Source organism: Lepidochelys kempii, chromosome 8 (genome assembly GCF_965140285.1).
Source record: "Lepidochelys kempii isolate rLepKem1 chromosome 8, rLepKem1.hap1, whole genome shotgun sequence".
NCBI classification, from domain to species: domain Eukaryota; kingdom Metazoa; phylum Chordata; order Testudines; family Cheloniidae; genus Lepidochelys; species Lepidochelys kempii.
In genome coordinates this window covers 50,550,318-50,568,545 of record NC_136387.1, presented here as the reverse complement: position 1 = coordinate 50,568,545, position 18,228 = coordinate 50,550,318, and the positions used below count along the sequence as shown (strand labels likewise).

General features: G+C 49.4%; 1 protein-coding gene across 1 annotated transcript in view; it reads right to left on the bottom strand.

Moving 5' to 3' along the window:
- PAPPA2 (pappalysin 2) overlaps positions 1–18,228 on the bottom strand; it is a 170,969-nt gene that overhangs the window by 21,032 nt on the left and 131,709 nt on the right. Inside the window, exon 20 of the mRNA XM_073358102.2 lies at positions 12,361–12,432. Within this exon, the coding sequence (XP_073214203.1) occupies positions 12,361–12,432 (72 nt within the window). The remainder of the gene's footprint in view (positions 1–12,360; positions 12,433–18,228) is intronic.

Sequence of the window (18,228 nt, the reverse complement as noted above, 5' to 3'; positions counted from 1 at the left end):
TGGCACCTGCACCAGCATTCCTGGGGTTTTGCTCTGTTGTGTGGAACAACACCATGGCTCTGATCCAAAGCACGCTCACATCAATGGAACGACTCCCATTGGATGAGGACTGTTAACCCCAGTAGGTCGAGCAATAATATCACAGGACCTTCCCAGCCTTGCATTTTAACTGCTGCAGGGAGGCCAGGTTAGCGAGTGCACCTCGGGACCAGTGCCACCAGGTTTGCACAGAAAGAGGGGAGTTCGATCCAGAAAACTTTTAATTAAAATGTAAACAAATAAAAGGAGCTTCCTTAAAAACCAAACCAAAGGAAACTCTCTGAACTCTAAAACCCTCAACTCAACCCATTTTTTCTGAGCACATGATCCTCATATCTATGGGCCAGATCCTGAAATCACTACTTAGTCACTCGGGGTATGTCTACACTGCACAATAAGCCCAGACTCTGACTCGGGTTTGAGACCAAGTCCCCATCCCATCCACACACAAATCAGTCTGACCCAGGTCAGCAAGCACTCAGGATTCAGGTCCTAGGAACCTGCTAGCGGGGTGGCTTAGAGTCCTAGTCCCACTGAGACGAGGGTCCAAACCCTGTCATTTGCAGTGTGGACTCACCTCAAGCAGGCAGATCCGAGTCAGACGGTCTGCGCAGTGCAGTATGGATGTGTTAGCATGGATGTGAGACCTGGGTCCAGGAATTGTAAACCCAGGTTTAAAACGCAGTGTCGATGCTCAAACGTGGCTTGGGAACACTGAGTCCACAAGCTTGGGTCCCACAAACCTGGGCTTAGCATGCAGTATAGACATACTCTCAGAGTAAAGCCTGTGGCCCTCACTAAATTACTCCAGGACTTAACCCTAGCACCAGTGCCATGACACTGTAGTTAGCTCTGATGGAAGGGCAGGTTTAACATGGAGATGTAGGGTCAGCCTCATGACACCAACTCTCAGTAACCCCGGGGGGAAAGGGATGATGCAAGATAACTGAAAATGCCGACAATAGAAAACTGAGGGCTGGGCAGCATCGGGCACCCTTGGGCAAGTATGCCCATGAGGCTGCTTGCTTGGTGGTGGTGCTGTGGGGTGAGGAGGAGAAGGATGAGACTTCAGGAGGTTCTACGGAGCTATGAGGATGTTTGGGAAGTGGAATCGCACAGCAGTGAGGGGCCCCAGCTGCAAACATCTGGACCCTGATCTGAAGCTGACCTTGGCCAGAATGTGGGGAAAGGAGCGTGGCGTCTGGATCTTAGATTTGGCTCAGACGTGTCTCCACTGCAAAGGTCAGCATATTTCACATGTGGGGCTACTGAGTTAGGGATGATATCTGAAAATCTACTGGGACGTTAAAAAAACAACAACAATGCATCTTGACATTTCCTCTGCCTTGCTCCTCTGAAGTGCCGCGGCCTGGTAGCAGAGAACTCTCAGGGACTGACTGCTGGCTCTGCCAGGACACGCAACATGGCAAGAGCTGAATGGATGGGAGCACAACTCCAGGACGCTGGTGGGGGTTTGCTGTGGCAATTCAATAGGGCACGCAGTGCTGAGGTGGGGGCCCCCTCCATATCTTGTTAGCATGGCGGCAGCAGCCAATCCCAATGCCTTAGTTACAAGAAACAGCCCACAATGTACAAATACAACCAAATCCAAACAGATTTGGTACCTGGTGGCTTTGCTGGATGCCAGTGCAGGTGGCATCAATTAACTGCAGGTCAATGGTTCCAACATCCGCTTTCTGATGTGAATTGGTGCAATGTGCAGATGGAAGGGCAAACCCATCCTGCCTTTCTGGTGCTCCTGCTCTTCCTGGGAGCTCTGCGGCGAAGACAACGCAGTCACAAGCCTCTGCTTGGTTTGTTTCTTAGAATGACAGTACTGGAGTCTGTAGTGAAGCACAGTCTGACAACGGATGCATCCTTCATGGTGCTCATAGGATCTTCTGTGTCTCCGGGTGAGTACATGGATTGTCTCGGGGACACCAGGGTGTGCATCCTTGGACTAGTCCTTCGTCTGCAGTGAACCCTCCCTGTCTTCCCCAGAGCAGCCCCAGTGGGAAGAAGAGACAAAACCAGAATTGGCAAGAGGCGCTAAACAAGAAGATGCCATGCACGGCCAGACTAGCACTCCTCTGCTCTCAAAGATAAGTCCCCAGTGCCTGCTGCTTGTGTGCTGGTACTGTGTGTGTAAGGAAACACCAGGGCCTTGTATTCTAGCAGCACCCAGCCTGAAATGCTGCCCTCAGCAGCCTCTTGCTGTGGGTTAGATTTCCTGCCAAGCCATTCCCACTAAGTATGCTACAGGATAGAATGGGTTATGGAAAACAAGCCCTAAAAACCACCAGGGCCTCCTGACCCACTTGTATCTGGTTTCTGCCAAGTTCTTGTACAGATCTTACACAAAAAGAAAAACAATGTACAAGGCTGGAGGAGCTGAAGATATTCATGTTGGAATAGCAGTTGGCTGCTAGGGAGGTTAGTTATTATCAGAAGAAGGGTCATTGATTTTCCATCTGTCATTAGACGAGAGACAGTGATCAACCAATAGAAAGAGTGAAAGAGAGAACAGGCAAACGAGACAGAGGGAAGGTGACAGATGCTGAGGAAAAGAGACGACATAAGGGACAACAGTTAGCCAGTCATGTTGGGGTCTGAGGATCCTGAGTGCCTGTGTAGAAAGTGCCCAGTGCTGATTATCTAAAGAAGGTCATACAATATGCACAGTATCGCTGGCGGTGGTGGTGGTGGGGTATCTAGCAGGCAAAGGACAGAATGGGAGTCAGTTACTGGAATAATGTATTCCTGGCTCTGCCTCCAGCTTGCAATATGCAGTGGCTCTCAACCAGGGGTAAGCAAAACTTTGGGGGGTACAGAAAGGTCTTCCAGGGGGTACATCAACTGCCTAGTTTTACACCAGGGTACAGAAAAAGCACTACTAAAGTCAGTACAAACGAAAATTTCATCCAGACAAAATGAGGTATATCTGATTTTGTAAGCAAGTAGTTTTTAAGGGGAGCAGGGTGAAACTTGGGGGTAGGCAAGACAAATCAGACTCCTGAAAGGGTACAGTAGTCTGGAAAGTTGAAAGCCACTGAGTTAGGGCGAATCATTTCACGTCCTTGTCTTTAATTTTCCCTATTTGCAGAGTCCCCTTGGTTCTGGATGACCAATAGGAATGTCTGATTTACCTTCTTTCCACCACTAACATGTCCCCTGTCTAAGCTAAACAATTCTTAGCTTTTAAATCTCTCAACAGCAGGCATTTTATCCATGCCCCTAGACTGGAGTCAGAAGAGCTGGGTCTATTCCCTGCTCTGCCTCTGACCTACTCTGTGACCATGGGCACATCCCTTCACCTCACTTTCCCTTTCTGTGCATTGTCTGTCTGGGGCCCAGTCATGGCTTTGGCAGCCCAAGTGCTGCGTAAGGGGCAGTGAGCAGTTACACTGTCCCAGAAGCGGAGTAACAAGCTACTTCCTGGATTTTTCCCCCTGCTCCGGAGGATACTCCCTGCAATAGATGTCCACCAGGGCCTGGCACATCTGCATTGCCTGGAGCAATGAGGGGCCAGAACCAAGGCTCTTGTGCTGGAGGTAGCTGGTGCAATGGGGTGCCTTCCACCTCCTTATTCCCCCTGCAGGAATGTGTTAGGCTGCAATCCAGCCCTTAATCTGTCAGCAGCAGTGAAGTTTTCCAGCAGCAGTTTTCCAAATAGGAAATGAGGGCCATTAGACCCCAATCACTGGCAGGTTAACCCTCCCAGCTCCCTTGTATGGCAGTTATCCCTGAGCCTTTTACATAGTCAGGCTTGCACTGTTTAAAGTGGCCAGCAATTGGGGGTGCCTCAGATTCTAGGTGCCCAACTTGCCATGTTTGGAGCTGGTTCTCCGGAATGCTGAACACTCCCCACCTGCAACACCAAGGAGATCCCTCATCCAAGAGCAGACAAAGGCCCAACCCTGGTTATGCTTAGGAATTCAGGGGAGATGCTAGCCCAGTGCAGTCTGGCTGCAGGCAGAATAAACAGAGCTACGAGTTAAAGGGTCTGTATACACAACAGATTTCTAGCAAGTTTGTAAGCAGGTTGTATCACAGTTGATTCCACACACAAAACATATTTACCCATGGTTTCTAGGACCCACCTACCCTACAAACAACTGAACCAGGGGTCTTGGTTACAACTCCTTTCTAAGCTGTAGTGTGGTTGGGACTTTAATCATGTTCTGCAGCCACGCTAAATCCTTGGTATGTCCTGTGTGATTGTCTTGTGTTCTGACCCTGCCTAGGAGCAGGGCTCTAAAATGACCGTCAGACTGTAACCAGCTTTCAGCACATGTACAGACATGACCACATTTGTGTGTAACCAGCTTAGTGTGCCTTTCCTTCCAAGTTTCCATGGAGGAGGGCATCTCAAAGCGCATTGCTCTTTATGAAAAGCATTCTCAACCCTCTGCTCCTAGCATCAGTGGCTGAAGCAGTATGGGATAGCTGTCTACAGGCCTATTTGCATGAATGCACTGTGCAATGAGGTAGAAGCAGACAGGACAATGTAACTGACACATACAATGTAATAGACGCTTCCACTTTCCAACCAAGAGCCCATGGTCCCCAACACATCAAACACTAGAAAACAGAAAAACTAGAAAAACAGCAAGCCAAGAGGCGGTAATTCTTCCTCTTCAAACTACAGCCCCTTGAGGTTTCTTAATCATATTTATCTATCCCTTTAGCTATATAGCTCCCTGGAGAGGGGGATTTTGACCACTGAACCCTCCCTGCCCCTCATGAACCCTCCTAAAACCAAGTCAAACAGGATTCAAAAAAAGAGGATGGGTTTTTTCTTCCAGAAGTTCTTGACAAAAGAGCAAGTGAGGAATTCTTTGAACATAGTAGGGGGAGGGAATGTGCTATTGGTGTCAGAAAGAGCTTATCTTGAGTCTGGTATGATGGGGCTCCAGTCAAAGAAGAAACTGTGCAAACAGCAACCTGCCCCCCATCGGTTTATTCTTTCTCTGTTTGCAAGACAAAAGATTAATTTTTCTAGCAGCCAATGCTGCAAACTCCAAAGCCAGGCTGCATTGTCTCCGCATCTTACAGCATCACCAGGAATGGGGAACTTGGAGCTGGATAGCTGGCGGTTTTAGTGCTGCCACATGTGGTAGAACAGAAGCCACTTGTCGAACTTTAGCTTTTTCAATCAGCTGTGATTTGAAGACAAGGGTGATCCCAGTCCTGCAAGGGGCGGGACCACCTCTGACTCCTGTCGACTCCACTGGGAGTTGGGGGCACCCATCCTATTGCACAATTCAGCCTCTGCCACATTTACACAGTTGTATGCAGTGTAGTTGTTGCCATGACAGTTCCAGGCTATTAGAGAGACAAGGTGGGTGAGGTAATATCTGTTATTGGACCAACTTTTTGGGGGGAGAGAGACAAGCTTTAGAGCCAGAAGTTTCACAAGCCTGGAGGAAGAATGATGGTGGCGTCACTATCGCAGCACAGGAACACATGAACTCTGTGCTACACTGGCTGTGACTTGGCACCATAGACTACCTCAGGGGCTCCCTCCCGCCCCCCCCCCCCCCCCCCCGAGATGCTGCAAGAAGCCAATGCTTCCCAGGTTACTGTATGGTGAGCAGGAATCACAGGCTTGCCACCTAAGGCCTGGGTCTGGAATACGTATAAGACAAACAAGAGAGAGAGAAGGAAGAGGGCATAAAAGCAGGGCCAGGATTAGAGAGAATTTGTGGAATGCAGCCACAGATGGATTGGATTAGGGATTGAAATATTGCTAGGATCTACTACTAACCTCAGAGAAACTACACTCACGTGTGTGTACATGCCTAGGTACAGATCACTCACTCACACACACACAATGCTGCTGTTATTGCACAAACACACTCAATTCCCCCTTCCTCCGTCCCTCCAGTGCCCCTTTGCCAAGTACCTATTGCAGATTCCCGGGAGCAAAGTCCTGATTTTAGAGGTGGATCGATAGCTTCATCTCAACAGCCTGACAGCTGACTTAAAACATGGGCTAAAGTTGATGCCACATCTCCCTGTGCTATGCTGTGAAGGCTGGTGATCATGTGACCATCCAATTACTCCTCACAGGCCGTCACCCAGCGTGAGAACTGCTTTCAGAACAGAGCTGAGGGCATGGAGTGTTAAGGAGTCCCTCAAAACGCAGCATTCAAAGCTCGTGGGATCCAAGGGTAGAGACTTAAAGCTGTTACAAGACTAAGTCAAATAAAGGATGTCCAATTTCCTCCTTTTCCTAGAAAGAGTACAGCAAGAGGTGTCAGCTGAAATGCAGCAACACAGAGCTCCTGCTGGCCACCCGCACAGAGGGAGTGAGTCATAACATGCCAGAACAGATTTGACTACAGAACCACCTTTGTTAAGAGCTAATTTACAACCAGGAACATAGAAATTGCTACATGGGTCAGATCAATGGCCCATCAAATCTGCAAATCTGTCTCCAAGAGTGGCCAGGACCAGACGATTCCAAGTGAGGTGCAAAATCCTCCCGATACAACTGATTGTGCCATCCAATGTCATAAAAGGGAAGAGGCTTCCTAACTCCAGCTGGCGATAATGTGTTTCCTAGAAGCTTCAGGATCAATAGTCCTTATAACTAGGGCCCTACTAAATTTACAGTCCATTTTGGTCAATTTCACGGACATAGGATTTTAAAAATAGTAAATTTTATGATTTCTGCTATTTAAATCCAAAATTCCATGGGGCTGTGATTGTAGGGGACCTGATCCAAAAAGGAGTTGTGGGGGGAGGGTCGCAAGGTTATTGTAGGGGGGGTTGTGGTGCTGCGACCCTTACTTCTGTGCTGCTGTTGGTGGCGGCGCTGCCTTCAGAGCTGGGCAGCTGGAGAGCAGCAGCTGCTGCCTGGGAGCCCAGCTCTGAAGGCAGAGCCGCCACCAGCAACAGCGCAGAAGTAAGGATGGCACAGTATGGCATTGCCACCTTTACTTCTCTGCTGCTGCCTGCAGAGCTGGGCCCTCAGTCAGCAGCTGCCACTCTCCGACCGCCCAGCTCTGAAGGCAGCAGCGCAGAAGTAAGGGTGGCAATACCATACCGTGCCATCCTTATTTTTGCACTGCTGCTGGCAGGGTGCCACCTTCAGAGCTGGGCACCCAGCCAACAGCTGCCACTGTTTGAGAGTATGTCTCTCTCTGTTTGAGTGTGTCTGCACTGCAATCAGAGGTGTGATTGCAGCATGTGTAGGCAGACCCATGCTACCTTTAATCTAGCTAGTGCAGCTAAAAATAGCAGTGAAGATGCAGCACCATTGACCCTGGTGCGGGCTAGGAATGCAAATATGTATCCAGGATTCTGGGCAGTCTTGTACGATCCATACAGACTTCTGAACCACCACACTTTCACTGTTATTTTTTAACCACACCAGCTAGATTAAAGATAGTGGGACTATGCCTAAACTTTCTGCAATCACACCCCCGCATGCAGCCTGGACATTGCCCTGAGATTGTGAGTATCCCCTTGTTCTTGCGTTATGGGAGAGGGTGAATGGGAGCACCCAGTTGGTTTTCACTATATCAGGTAACGACAAGGCAAAGAACACTTGGTGAATGAAAAGCTCCCAAATAAAGTTATTAGTGATTAGCCCATGACTCCAGTTATCAATAAAACAACAGCTAGAAACATTCCAAACACTTGCTTTGAGAACTGCCTGTAATATGATGCCAGTATGTGTTCTTGTTACAGCCTGTGTCATGAGTATCGGAAGTCTGATGTCCCCTTCAATTATAAGGAGCTACATTCTGCCCTCAGATCTACACACACAACTTCCAGTGTCTTCAAGAGGAGCTATGCGGAGGTATCTGCAGGCCGAATCTACCCAGCATTCCTCAAAGTTGATTTCAGCTCTCAGTTGCAAGTGTGACTCCCATGGATTTCAATAGAAGTTGCACTCATGTAACTAAGAACAGAATTTGCACCTTAACATTCATGCAGTGCTTTATGCTTTCAAAACATTTTATGAACATTAAATTCATTATCTCTACACTCACCTTGTTGGTCAGGGGGAATTATTACCCACATTTTACTGGCTCACTGAGGCACAAAAATGGTATGTTAGTTGCTCATGGCCATACCACAAGTCAATGGCAGACCCAGGACAGGAATTGGGGGAATTTCTGCCTCTCAGTCTTACATATAAACTTCTAGAGCACTGCATCAGATTATCAGAACAATCGGTACATTATTAGTCATACGCTAGGTGGACACAGGGAGAAAAACATAATAGCCAGCTGTTGCATTAACAGAACATTGCATTGAGGACCATCAATAGATCTTATTCCCTATGGTGCTGCACAGGAGAATTGTTAGGTATTTCAGGTGCCATTTGCACCCTTCTTAGGACCGTGTTGGTAACAGGGGTTGGAAGTGGATATCTTTGAACAATTGTGAAGCCATCTGCTGATGGCCCATCGGTCATGTTGCTCTTAGTTCTCATGCAGCTAGCCCTTGCTGTCTGCCTGCAATGGTGACATGGAGACAGGTGCCGTGAGGGCAAGGAATGCAAGCCATAGGTGCGTTCTCATGTCCAAAATAGTGCCCTCACATCTGATATTGGTAGTTCAAAACCAGTGCTCAATTTGTTTTTTCAAACCACCCCAACCCCGCTACATGGAACCAGGACATGTTTGTTTCACTACATTGTTTGGACTGGGTGGTGCTTTGAGAGCCACATGGGGCGACACTTCATGGTAAACAACAGTGAGATGGGCAGTAAAACAGGTGCCTAAACCACTCCCACAATGCAGTGTGAATAAGGGACCATGCAGCCAGAGGAACAGCGACAGAGAGCTAGAGGGAGGCATGCGTGGTAAAGGAGATGCAAATCTAACCAATAGGGGCCACATCTGGATTGCCAGTGGGGCTGCCTGGATAGAAGTGAGGACAGATTTTGAAGCTATGCAGAGACAGGCTGCGTGGGGCCTTGAACAGCAGCTTGCAGCAGCATTCCAGGTCTCTGCAGTGCAGCCTGGATTCATTCCCCGGAGGAAGGAGCACTGTGACTGCCACATTTTCACTCAGTAAGATGAGGCAAAGGGAGCAGACTGTAGGTGGCAGCCAATTCTCAGCCACGAGCAGCAGCACAGGTCAACCGAGCAATCATTGAGGGTGGGGGAAGAAGCAGCCTGCTCATTCTTCCCTCATCAGGAGAAGTCGATGGTCCCTCCTGGGCTACTCCCTGCCCTTGGCCTGGGAGGTGTGGGGCTGAGCCTTAGCTAGCGAAGAGGGTAATGTGGTGGCCTAGGAAACAATGCCAGAAAGTGCCCAAATGCCTCATCCAGTGGCTTTCTTCTGCAGCACGGGGCGTTCTGATCTCTCTTCCCAACTCACACTGGCCTTTGGGTGTTTATCTCCCTGGCACACACTGCATGCCCCCTCCCTTCCCCCTCACTGCCATCTGTTTTTCTACTGATGGCACAGGATGAGCTGTTCTGCTAGCCTTTGAGCCCACTCCACACTAAATTGCATTCCTGATGAGCACTCCGAACACTCTCAATCCCTCTCTCAGTCTTTGCATTACGTGCCTCACCACCCTCTGGATGGGGAATTTGGCAAGAGCCAGAGAGAGTGTGTCAGATGGACAGCAAGATTAATGGATGGAGAAGGAAGACGGGGCAGTCAGACTGCTCCAGTGCCAGATGCATGATGGAGACAAGGTAAATGATTCCAATGTCATCACAAAGTGACTTGATATTTCCAGCTGGAGGCTTGGAAGCTAGGGCTCCCTAGAATTAGTCCGGCTAGGGCTGGGACAGCTTGGAGCCTGCCCTCGGATAACACTTCTGCACCCCACCTGCTAGTGACTCCTGTTGGAAGAGACTGCAACTCTAGTCAGCAAGAGTTCCTGCACTGCCAGTGATTCCCTCACAATCAGAGGCCTGGGGTGGCTGGGTGCTCTCTCGTACCCAGCGCTCCTGCTGCCGGCAGCTGGGACTGCAGTAGCTTGTAGCAGCCCCACAGGCAGCACTCCTGCACCATTCCTTACAAGGCTCTTGCTCAAAACAAGAGGTGAGGTGCAGAGCTAATGACCTAAGACTTGCTAAACTATATCTTTGGCTGGCATGTACCAAGCTGGGCAAGCATGGAACTGCCCCCTTTTGCTATGGTCTCTGCTATGGTCACCCACTATGATCATGCAGCTGAAGAGATTCTTTCTTACACACTGTGTAAAAAGAGTTACCTTTTAGGGAGCACAAAAGAGGGAGTGGGAGTCCCTTCTAACCACCATTGAAAGGATCAGTGTTTGCCTGTATCTCAAATTTGGGTTCAGAGGAAAGCCCAGTCCTATCTGGGCAGCTTTAGAGGACTGCCAGATCTTAGAGTCCAGAAGGAACCAATATGATCATCTAGCCTGACCTCCTGCAGAACACCGGCCAGAGAACCTCACCTGATGATTCCTGCTTCAAGCCCAACAGCTAACAGTTATAGGATATGCTTTAGAAAGACACTAGCTCATGATTTAAAGCCTTCAGGTGATGGAGAATCCACCATGTTCCAATGGTTATTTACCCTGGCTGTTAAACAGCTGCCGTAGCACGTAACATACTTCTACTGTACTTGAAGGATATTAAGTACACTGGTGCTATCTTACTGTCCCACTGGGGACTGGGATTGATGCTGCTCTAAAGCGTCCCCACTGACCCCAGGGAAACTTATAGCAGAATTTTGCCTTTAAGGGATGCCTCCCCTTGCAGAACTAACAACTCGTAGGAACACAGGCACTGCCAGGCTGGATCACATCTGATGTCCATCTCTCCCATTAGCTCCTCTCCAACAGTGGTCCATACCAGATGCTTCAGAGGAAGGTACAACAACGCTGCACTAGACAGGTGTGAGATAATTTGTCCCTCCACCCACCCATTAGATCTCCTACTGACCTTTCCCAGTCAGAGACACTCTTAAGTCCTGAAGCATGAGGCTCAATGGCTCTTCCATACCATTTCCGTTGTCTTTAGTTATGATAATTTAGATAGTCTTGATATCCGTACAGTTACCCAATTCTTTACTGACACTTCCAGTGCTTCACTGGACCCAGGGGAGGAATCACTCCCTTTAATTTAAAGCATTGCTTGTGAAATGTGCCAGATTGGCAGCCCTGGAGACTCAAGTCTCCTACTTATCCATGGAATAGGGCAAAGCCATGAAAGCGGCTCTCACACAGCCCTGCCACAGGCCTCGTTCCTGACCTGGAAGGGGAAAACAGGTATTTTAGAAGTATTCAGGTCTTTACTTCTCTGCTGAAACTGCCAGCAGCAGCAACTGGTTAGGGGCTACCTGGGAGATGGGCTGAAACCAGCAAACTCATTTCACCTAGGACACCAAACAGCCCTGAGTTGGTAACGATATCCACTTGCTACTTACTTGGACTGGCCCGAGAGGGTGACCTGACAGTCTCTCTTGCCTTAAGTTCCTCCTCAAAACTCGCCCGTTGTAATAAATACAGTAAACGGAAACGCTATACAGTCAAGAGAAGCACATGGAGCACATGATAAAATGGTGTAAAGTTGCTCCCAAATGCAAGCTGCCTCCAGTGAGACAACATGTCTTGTGCTCATGGGTCTGTGTCATTCTCGTGCCCAGCAGCACTCCACCAACTGGTAACCAATTAAGCCATTCAGCCCCCTCTCTCTGGAGCTTGCAGCTCACACATGTTAGGCACACATACTCCTCTCATCACTCATTTATTCCACCTTTTTGCATTCATTCATTAGCTCTGCGCTGTGGCTTGTAGAATTAAATTCCTGTCCAGCTTGTCTTATGGATACAGGAGATAAAGGACAGCATAAAAGAGCTGACAGGAGCATTCTCCCAGAACCTGAACTTCAAAGAAGTGTGAATAAATTCATCCCTATACCCCCAAGCTTTGGGAAAGTTCTGATCTGCCTCCAAACTCTGTGGTGTGGACCTCAGCTCTGTTGTTCATTTCACATTTCCTGTTGCTAGCCTGGGTCCAGAGTGCCAGAAATCACATGAGGAAGCCTGTGTTCACAAGATTTCAAGACCAACTTCTAAACTCACATCATCTGGAGAGTTCAGATCAGTCAGCCTGGGTACTTATTCCAGCCTTTTGGGCTTTGCTCACCAGGGGAGACATCTTAGCAGGAGAAGGTGCTTTGAAAATCCAAACTTGTCATTGCCACGTTACTCAACTGGTGCAAAGGCTTTTCCTTTGCTTATGAAGAACATTCACCCTGGCCTCTTTGCTAAGCCAGAAAACCCTGCCGTAGACCATTCAAACTCTTGCCAAGGCAAACTAACCCCACCCTTATGATGGACTGAGTATGAAACCCCAGCCCAAAGGGGCCTTACCTCACATGACTGGATGCAGTGAATGACTGTAGGGTCTGGGTGCCATCGCAACCTACCAGTGCACACAATGTTCTATGGAGAAAAAGGAGAACACAGCTGTCAGGTGACCCAGGAAAGGCAAAGGTGCCCTAGGAGCCTATTAGAATTATTATACCACCACATCTCTCTGCATCGCCAGTGGTCTGCTCAGGTTCTGCAATGGGTTTCTGTGCATCTGCTGCGCAGCCCAAGGATCCCACTCTCTCACCACCCCTCAGATCCTGTGTCACAGCCAAACTCCTGCCAGCTGAGGAGGTCCGGATGGGACCTTTCTTCCACTAGTGCTGTTGAGTTTGAAGAGAGCAGGGACTGAGATTTGGCAGCTTTGAAGAAGATGATTAAAGAATAAAAAGGAATTAAACTCTCTAGAGCGACAGAGAGGTGGTGGAGGCCAGGGACGGGCAGCTCAATGCACTGGCTTGTCACACTCAGGTCAACTCCTCTAGAGGTGTTCAACTGGTTCACCAGTTAGATGGCCACAGATAAGAAGGTCTGGCCTCAGCACTAGTGGATAATTAGCTAAAAATGAGCTCCCAGTATGACTCTGTTGCCAACAGAGCTACTGCAATCCTGGGATGTATAAACAGGGGAATCTCAAGTACTATAGGAATAGAGAGGCAGAAGCTGAGCAATCCCATGGCTGTGAATTGAAATGTCTGGCTGGGTAATCGAGTGGCCCATGGCTTAGCTGAGCTATCAGCCCAGCTGTGTGTGAGGATGTTCCACATAGCTGGGCAGTCCTATTGGCTGGGCTTCCCTCTGCTTGACATAAACATATCTTTGAATAGCAGATGGCAGCCCAAGGGCACGTTAATAATCACTGCACTGAGCAAGCTCTCAGCTCTGTCCCGCAGAGCTTACTCCTGCGGCAATGGCCTTCCAATCACCCCTGCCGTTCTCAGCTCTCCCAGGAGCTCAAAGAACAGCCCCTCTGTTTAACTCATCCCCCCATCCCCAACCTCCATAGCTTTTCTCAGTCTCTCACCCATCACCCAACTTTGTTCTCACTGTGCCCCCTCCTCAATTCCAACCTCTTCAGTCACCAGGGCAGAATCTATCCCTCGGCCATCACTCTCCATTCAGGGTCGCCAAATTCCAGCCAGGACAGCGGCACAGAGCGCTGGCTGAGGGAGCCGAGCCTGTTCAGTTCCTTTTACCTAACAGCCATGCAGAATGCTTCGGCAGCGTACAAACATTAAATAACTGATCCTCCCCACAGCCCTGTCAGATGAAGACAGTATTACCCCTCCCCCCATAGTCTAGATGAGGATATTAGGGCAGAGAGATGGAGTGACCTGCTCAAGGCATGAAGCCAGTCAGTGGCAGAGTCAGAACTGGAACATGACCCTACTATTTTCACCTGTGCCTCTCTAAATAGTCCCATTGTGGGCCCCCACCCTTCCCTTCTCCACTGGAATGGCAGCTCTTGCTGCGTAGGTGCCTGACCAAGGGCCAATGCTGTGAGAGGAAAGCATACTCCAAGGGAAGAAATAAATGTCTATCTATCAGCAGGGAGGGAGGAAGGAGCAGAGGCGAAGGGAGCAAATAAAACGATATGTTTCAGTGACAGGTCCTGGCAAAGGGAAGACATTTTCTTAAAATAACCCCTTCCCCTGCTCTCTTCCACCCCCCATTCACGAGAGGCGATGGTGCTGGCGGAAGGAAAGCCAAAAGCCAGCGTCCCGCAGAGCTGAGTGATATGATCCTTCATACCCGAGGCCTCCTTCCAAGACCTAGCTAACGATCCCACATGCCACAGCCCTCCCCCAGCCGGTGATTTGCAGTGAGTCTGATTCAAACTGACGCACGGGAGTATCCACAGGCATGAAGTTCTGGTAACCGTGAGCCTCCTACGAGCTCCCAGGAGGGGAGAAAGGTGGCTGGAGGAGAACACTGGCTCCCAATAATATTACTTGCTTCTCTTCCACCCCCTCTGACGCGTTTCATTTTTATTTTAAGAAATATTACCCCTGGCGGAGCTGCTTTTGGATGTTATAATCCCAAGTATTTGAGCCTTTCTGCTGGAAAGCGCATGAGGGGAGGGAAGAAGAGAGGGCAGTTGGGGGGATGGCGAAGCTCCACACTTCACCGCCATCAGGCACTGGAAACAATCTGCAATGCGTCCCTGGAGCTGTCAACAGGTGAGAGAGCCCTGAGACGCCTGGTGGAAGTTTAGTCTGAGCTGCTAGTGAGTCTGCCAGACACGAGTGTTGCTTTGGCTTTGTGTGTGGCTTCAGCTCCTGTATCTATGTTGTTTTGTGTATTTGCCAAAGACAGCGGCCCACGGGGGGAGACTTTCCAAAAGCACCTAAGGGATTTAGAAGCACAAGTCCCACTGAAGAAGCAGTGGGATTTGTGCTCCTAAATCTCCTCCTGGATTTCTGCAGCACTTTCCATCCCCCGAGAGTCCAAAGCGGTCGATGGACACTTTCTCATCTGTGTCTTTGTACTGCATATTATATTACATAGAGAAACCGTTACAAGAACATTAAAGTTGCAAGCTCAAGCACTCGCCAGTTAGGAAATGCCTGAATTAAGGTTGCCTGTGCAATCCTGATTTGGCCCCCTTGTGCATATGTTGTATGACAAAGCATTCAATGACATGCCTCATGCAGTGCGCAGGATGGACAGCACTCACTGAAGGAGCAGCTAGCCAATATTTGGTTTTCTCTTCTTTGTTCAAAGGGTGGCCCCCAGGCCTTATTTACTGCATGCTACCCAAACGCTGCTCTGAAGACAGAATTATTAGTTTCCTCATGGGCTTTTCCTCTGGTACTCATCATTGTAGCTCAAGGGGCAGAGGTCTTTGTGGTGGATCTAAAGGTTCCTGCTGATGACCCATGTGGTGTCAATGTGATTCCACTTGATGGGATTTCTGTTTTTCCAGTTTGTACAGCAGGAGATACTGGGATGAGGCACCAACGGGAAGAGAGAGACTAGACTGATAGCAGTAGTAAGTTATTGCCCTCTTTGTGAACCAGCCACTAGACTCTAGAGGGACACACTTTGGCAACGGGTTTCACAGCTATTTGGGGACAGCAGGGGAATGCTGAGACTCTGGATTCTTGGGTTCCAGTCCAGGTTCTAGAGGGGAGTATGCTCTAGTGGGCCTGCTCCCCTCAAGACTGACCCCTTCTGTCAATGTACCCTCTAGCCCAGGGGTGGGCAAACTTTTTGGCCCGAGGGCCACATCTGGGTGGGGAAATTGCACGCAGGGCCATGAATGTAGGGCTGGGGCAGGGGGTGTTGTGTGCAGGAGGGAGTGTGGGAGGGGGTGTGGGGTGCAGGAAAGGGCTCAGGGCAAGGTGTTGGGGCAGAGGAAGGGTGCGGGGTGTATGAGGGGGCTCAGGGAAGGGGGTTGGAGTGCAGGCAGGGTGCGGCAGGGGCTCAGGGCAGGGAGTTGGGGTGCAGGAGGGGTTCGGGGTACGGGCTCCGGCCCAGCGCCGCTTACCTGGAGTGGCTCTGGGGTGGCAGCGGCACGCACCGGGGCCAGGACAAGCTCCCCGCCTGCCTGCCCTGGCCCCGCGCCACTCCCAGAAGCGGCTGGCACCACGTCCCTGAGGCCCCTGGGGTGGCAGAGGGCTTTGCATGCTGCCCTCACCTGTGGGAACCGCCCCCGAAGCTCCCATTGGCTGCGGTTCCCTGTTCCCAGCCAATGGGAGCTGCGGGGGGCAGTGTCTGCAGGCGAGGGCAGCGCACAGAGCCCTCTGCCTCCCCTCCCCCAGGGATGTGGTGCCGGCCTCTTCTGGGAGCGGCATGGGAATCCCGTGGGCCAGATCCAAAACCCTGAGGGGCCGGATTTTGCACACCCCTGCTCTAGCCTGTCCCTGTACCAGTCCTATCTCTCCTCCTCCACCCCAGCAGCTCTTCACCCCCGTCAGTCCCAGTCACCCCACCAGCTCCCCACCCAGCCAGTCCCAGGTCCTCATCTGATCTCAGTCTTACCCTGAACCCCTCTGTCTCACACTCTCACACTCCCCTGTACTTCCCTGTTCCAGTTCCTCTGTTGCCCTGGATTTAAAGGGTATGTATACTCCAAAATATAATCAAGTTAATTACAACCATAGTATGTGCATTCAGCCACCCTAAATTAATAAAATAGACCACCACATAGTTAAGGGTTAATTTAAAAACAGACTTTCAAAAGCAAGGTCATATCTAGCTGGCAGTTTCTGCTAATCAAAATAAAAAACAAACCAATAATGAAAAAACCTTAAGTCTAGATGCCTCTAATATTAAAAAAATTAATACTAAAAGTTAATAAAAATTTTGAAAAATAATAATACAGTAGGGGTCATTATAACCTATGTGTTTTATAAAAGTTAATTATAAAAAATTAGCTAATAAAGTATACTTTGGCGCAGTCCTCAGACGACACCTTGAGGGATGTTTTTCCTGACACCCTTTCTCTCCAGTGGGTGAGCAACTGGCCACTGCGAACCTGCTGTTAATTACTCAGTACCGTCCCAGATGTTAGGTAAATATCTGGAATGTTCTAAACCTATTGCTTATGTTTGTGTGTGCTTAAATCAAATAAACCTCAGTTTTAGATAGAGCACGCTTACTTGCATTACTCCTTGATCAGACAGAATCGTTGAGTTCCTATTGATTTATTCCTTACACTGCCTAAAATAAAATAGCTAAGTTGCCCCTGTTGGGGGTTCTGAAAACCCAGGTAACACCCCCTCCCATGCTCCTTATTCCAGTCTACTCCTTCCAGCACACCACTCCATTCTCAGACCCCAGCTCTTGTCCTCCTGCTGCATTTCAGTCAGGCAGTTTTCACCTCCTCCAGGCTGCCTAGCTGCCAGGCAGAGGGTCATTGAGAGCGTAGGAGAAACAAGTTCTGTTGTCATAGTTCCAGTGCCTGGCCCCACTCTAGCTAGAAGCAGCAAGGAGCAGCAATTGCAGGAAAAGTCCTGCTCAGCCCCTGCATCCCTGGGCTGGAGCATTCCCAGTGCAGACAGAAGCTTTGGAGAATTTAGCTGCCAAAGTTTAACAAGTCTCTACAGAGCATGTGTGAACGGAGTCTTTTCAAGGGCTTATAATTTGGCCAAATGTGGGTGGATTTTCACACAGATGGCACAAGGCCAAGCTCTGACACAAAGGCCATCCCCTGCCAAACATCAAGTGTCTGCTCCGAAGCATGGGGGTGCTAGAGCTCCTCCAGGAATAATTTTTTTTAACTTGGGCAAAAAAATATATTTTTCCCTAATCTGGTTTTTGGAAGTGGCTGAGCCATTTGTGCTGAAACATTCCAAAACCATTTGACACCCAGCCTGGAAAATGTCACCCTTAATGGTTAAAGGTTGGCAAAGGTATAAACAACTGAAAACAAGGTTTTATAATGGGATGTGTTGTGGGAAGTTAACGATAGGCAGCACTACCAGACCTCCCTTTAATACATTATGGCCATTCCATAACAGATGTCTAAAAGGAAGCACTTAATTCCATATTCAGGCCTGTAAATGGGTGGCTTGATTGTTAGAGGCACTAAGGCCCTGACATCTCCCAGAGAATGGCAGGGTTGGCCTGCAGAAGTCCAGTGTCTTTAAATCCAGCTCCGTGGTTGTGTCCGATTGCCTGGGCGTTTTAAGGTAGAACTGCTCTTTAGGCAGAGATGGCTGCTCGCTCCATGTTCGCAGCTGGTAGCAGGAGGGGCTTCTCCAACTTGCTCACTGTTCTCTGAACACTCCCCTCCCTAGAACGTTTGTGTCTCTCCCAAGCTCCCTCCTTCTCCCAATCTCTCTCTTCCTTCTTCCCACAGGCCTGCCATTCTTTACTCTAACATCATGGGAGGTGCGGGGGTGGGAGGAACCATGCAGGCAA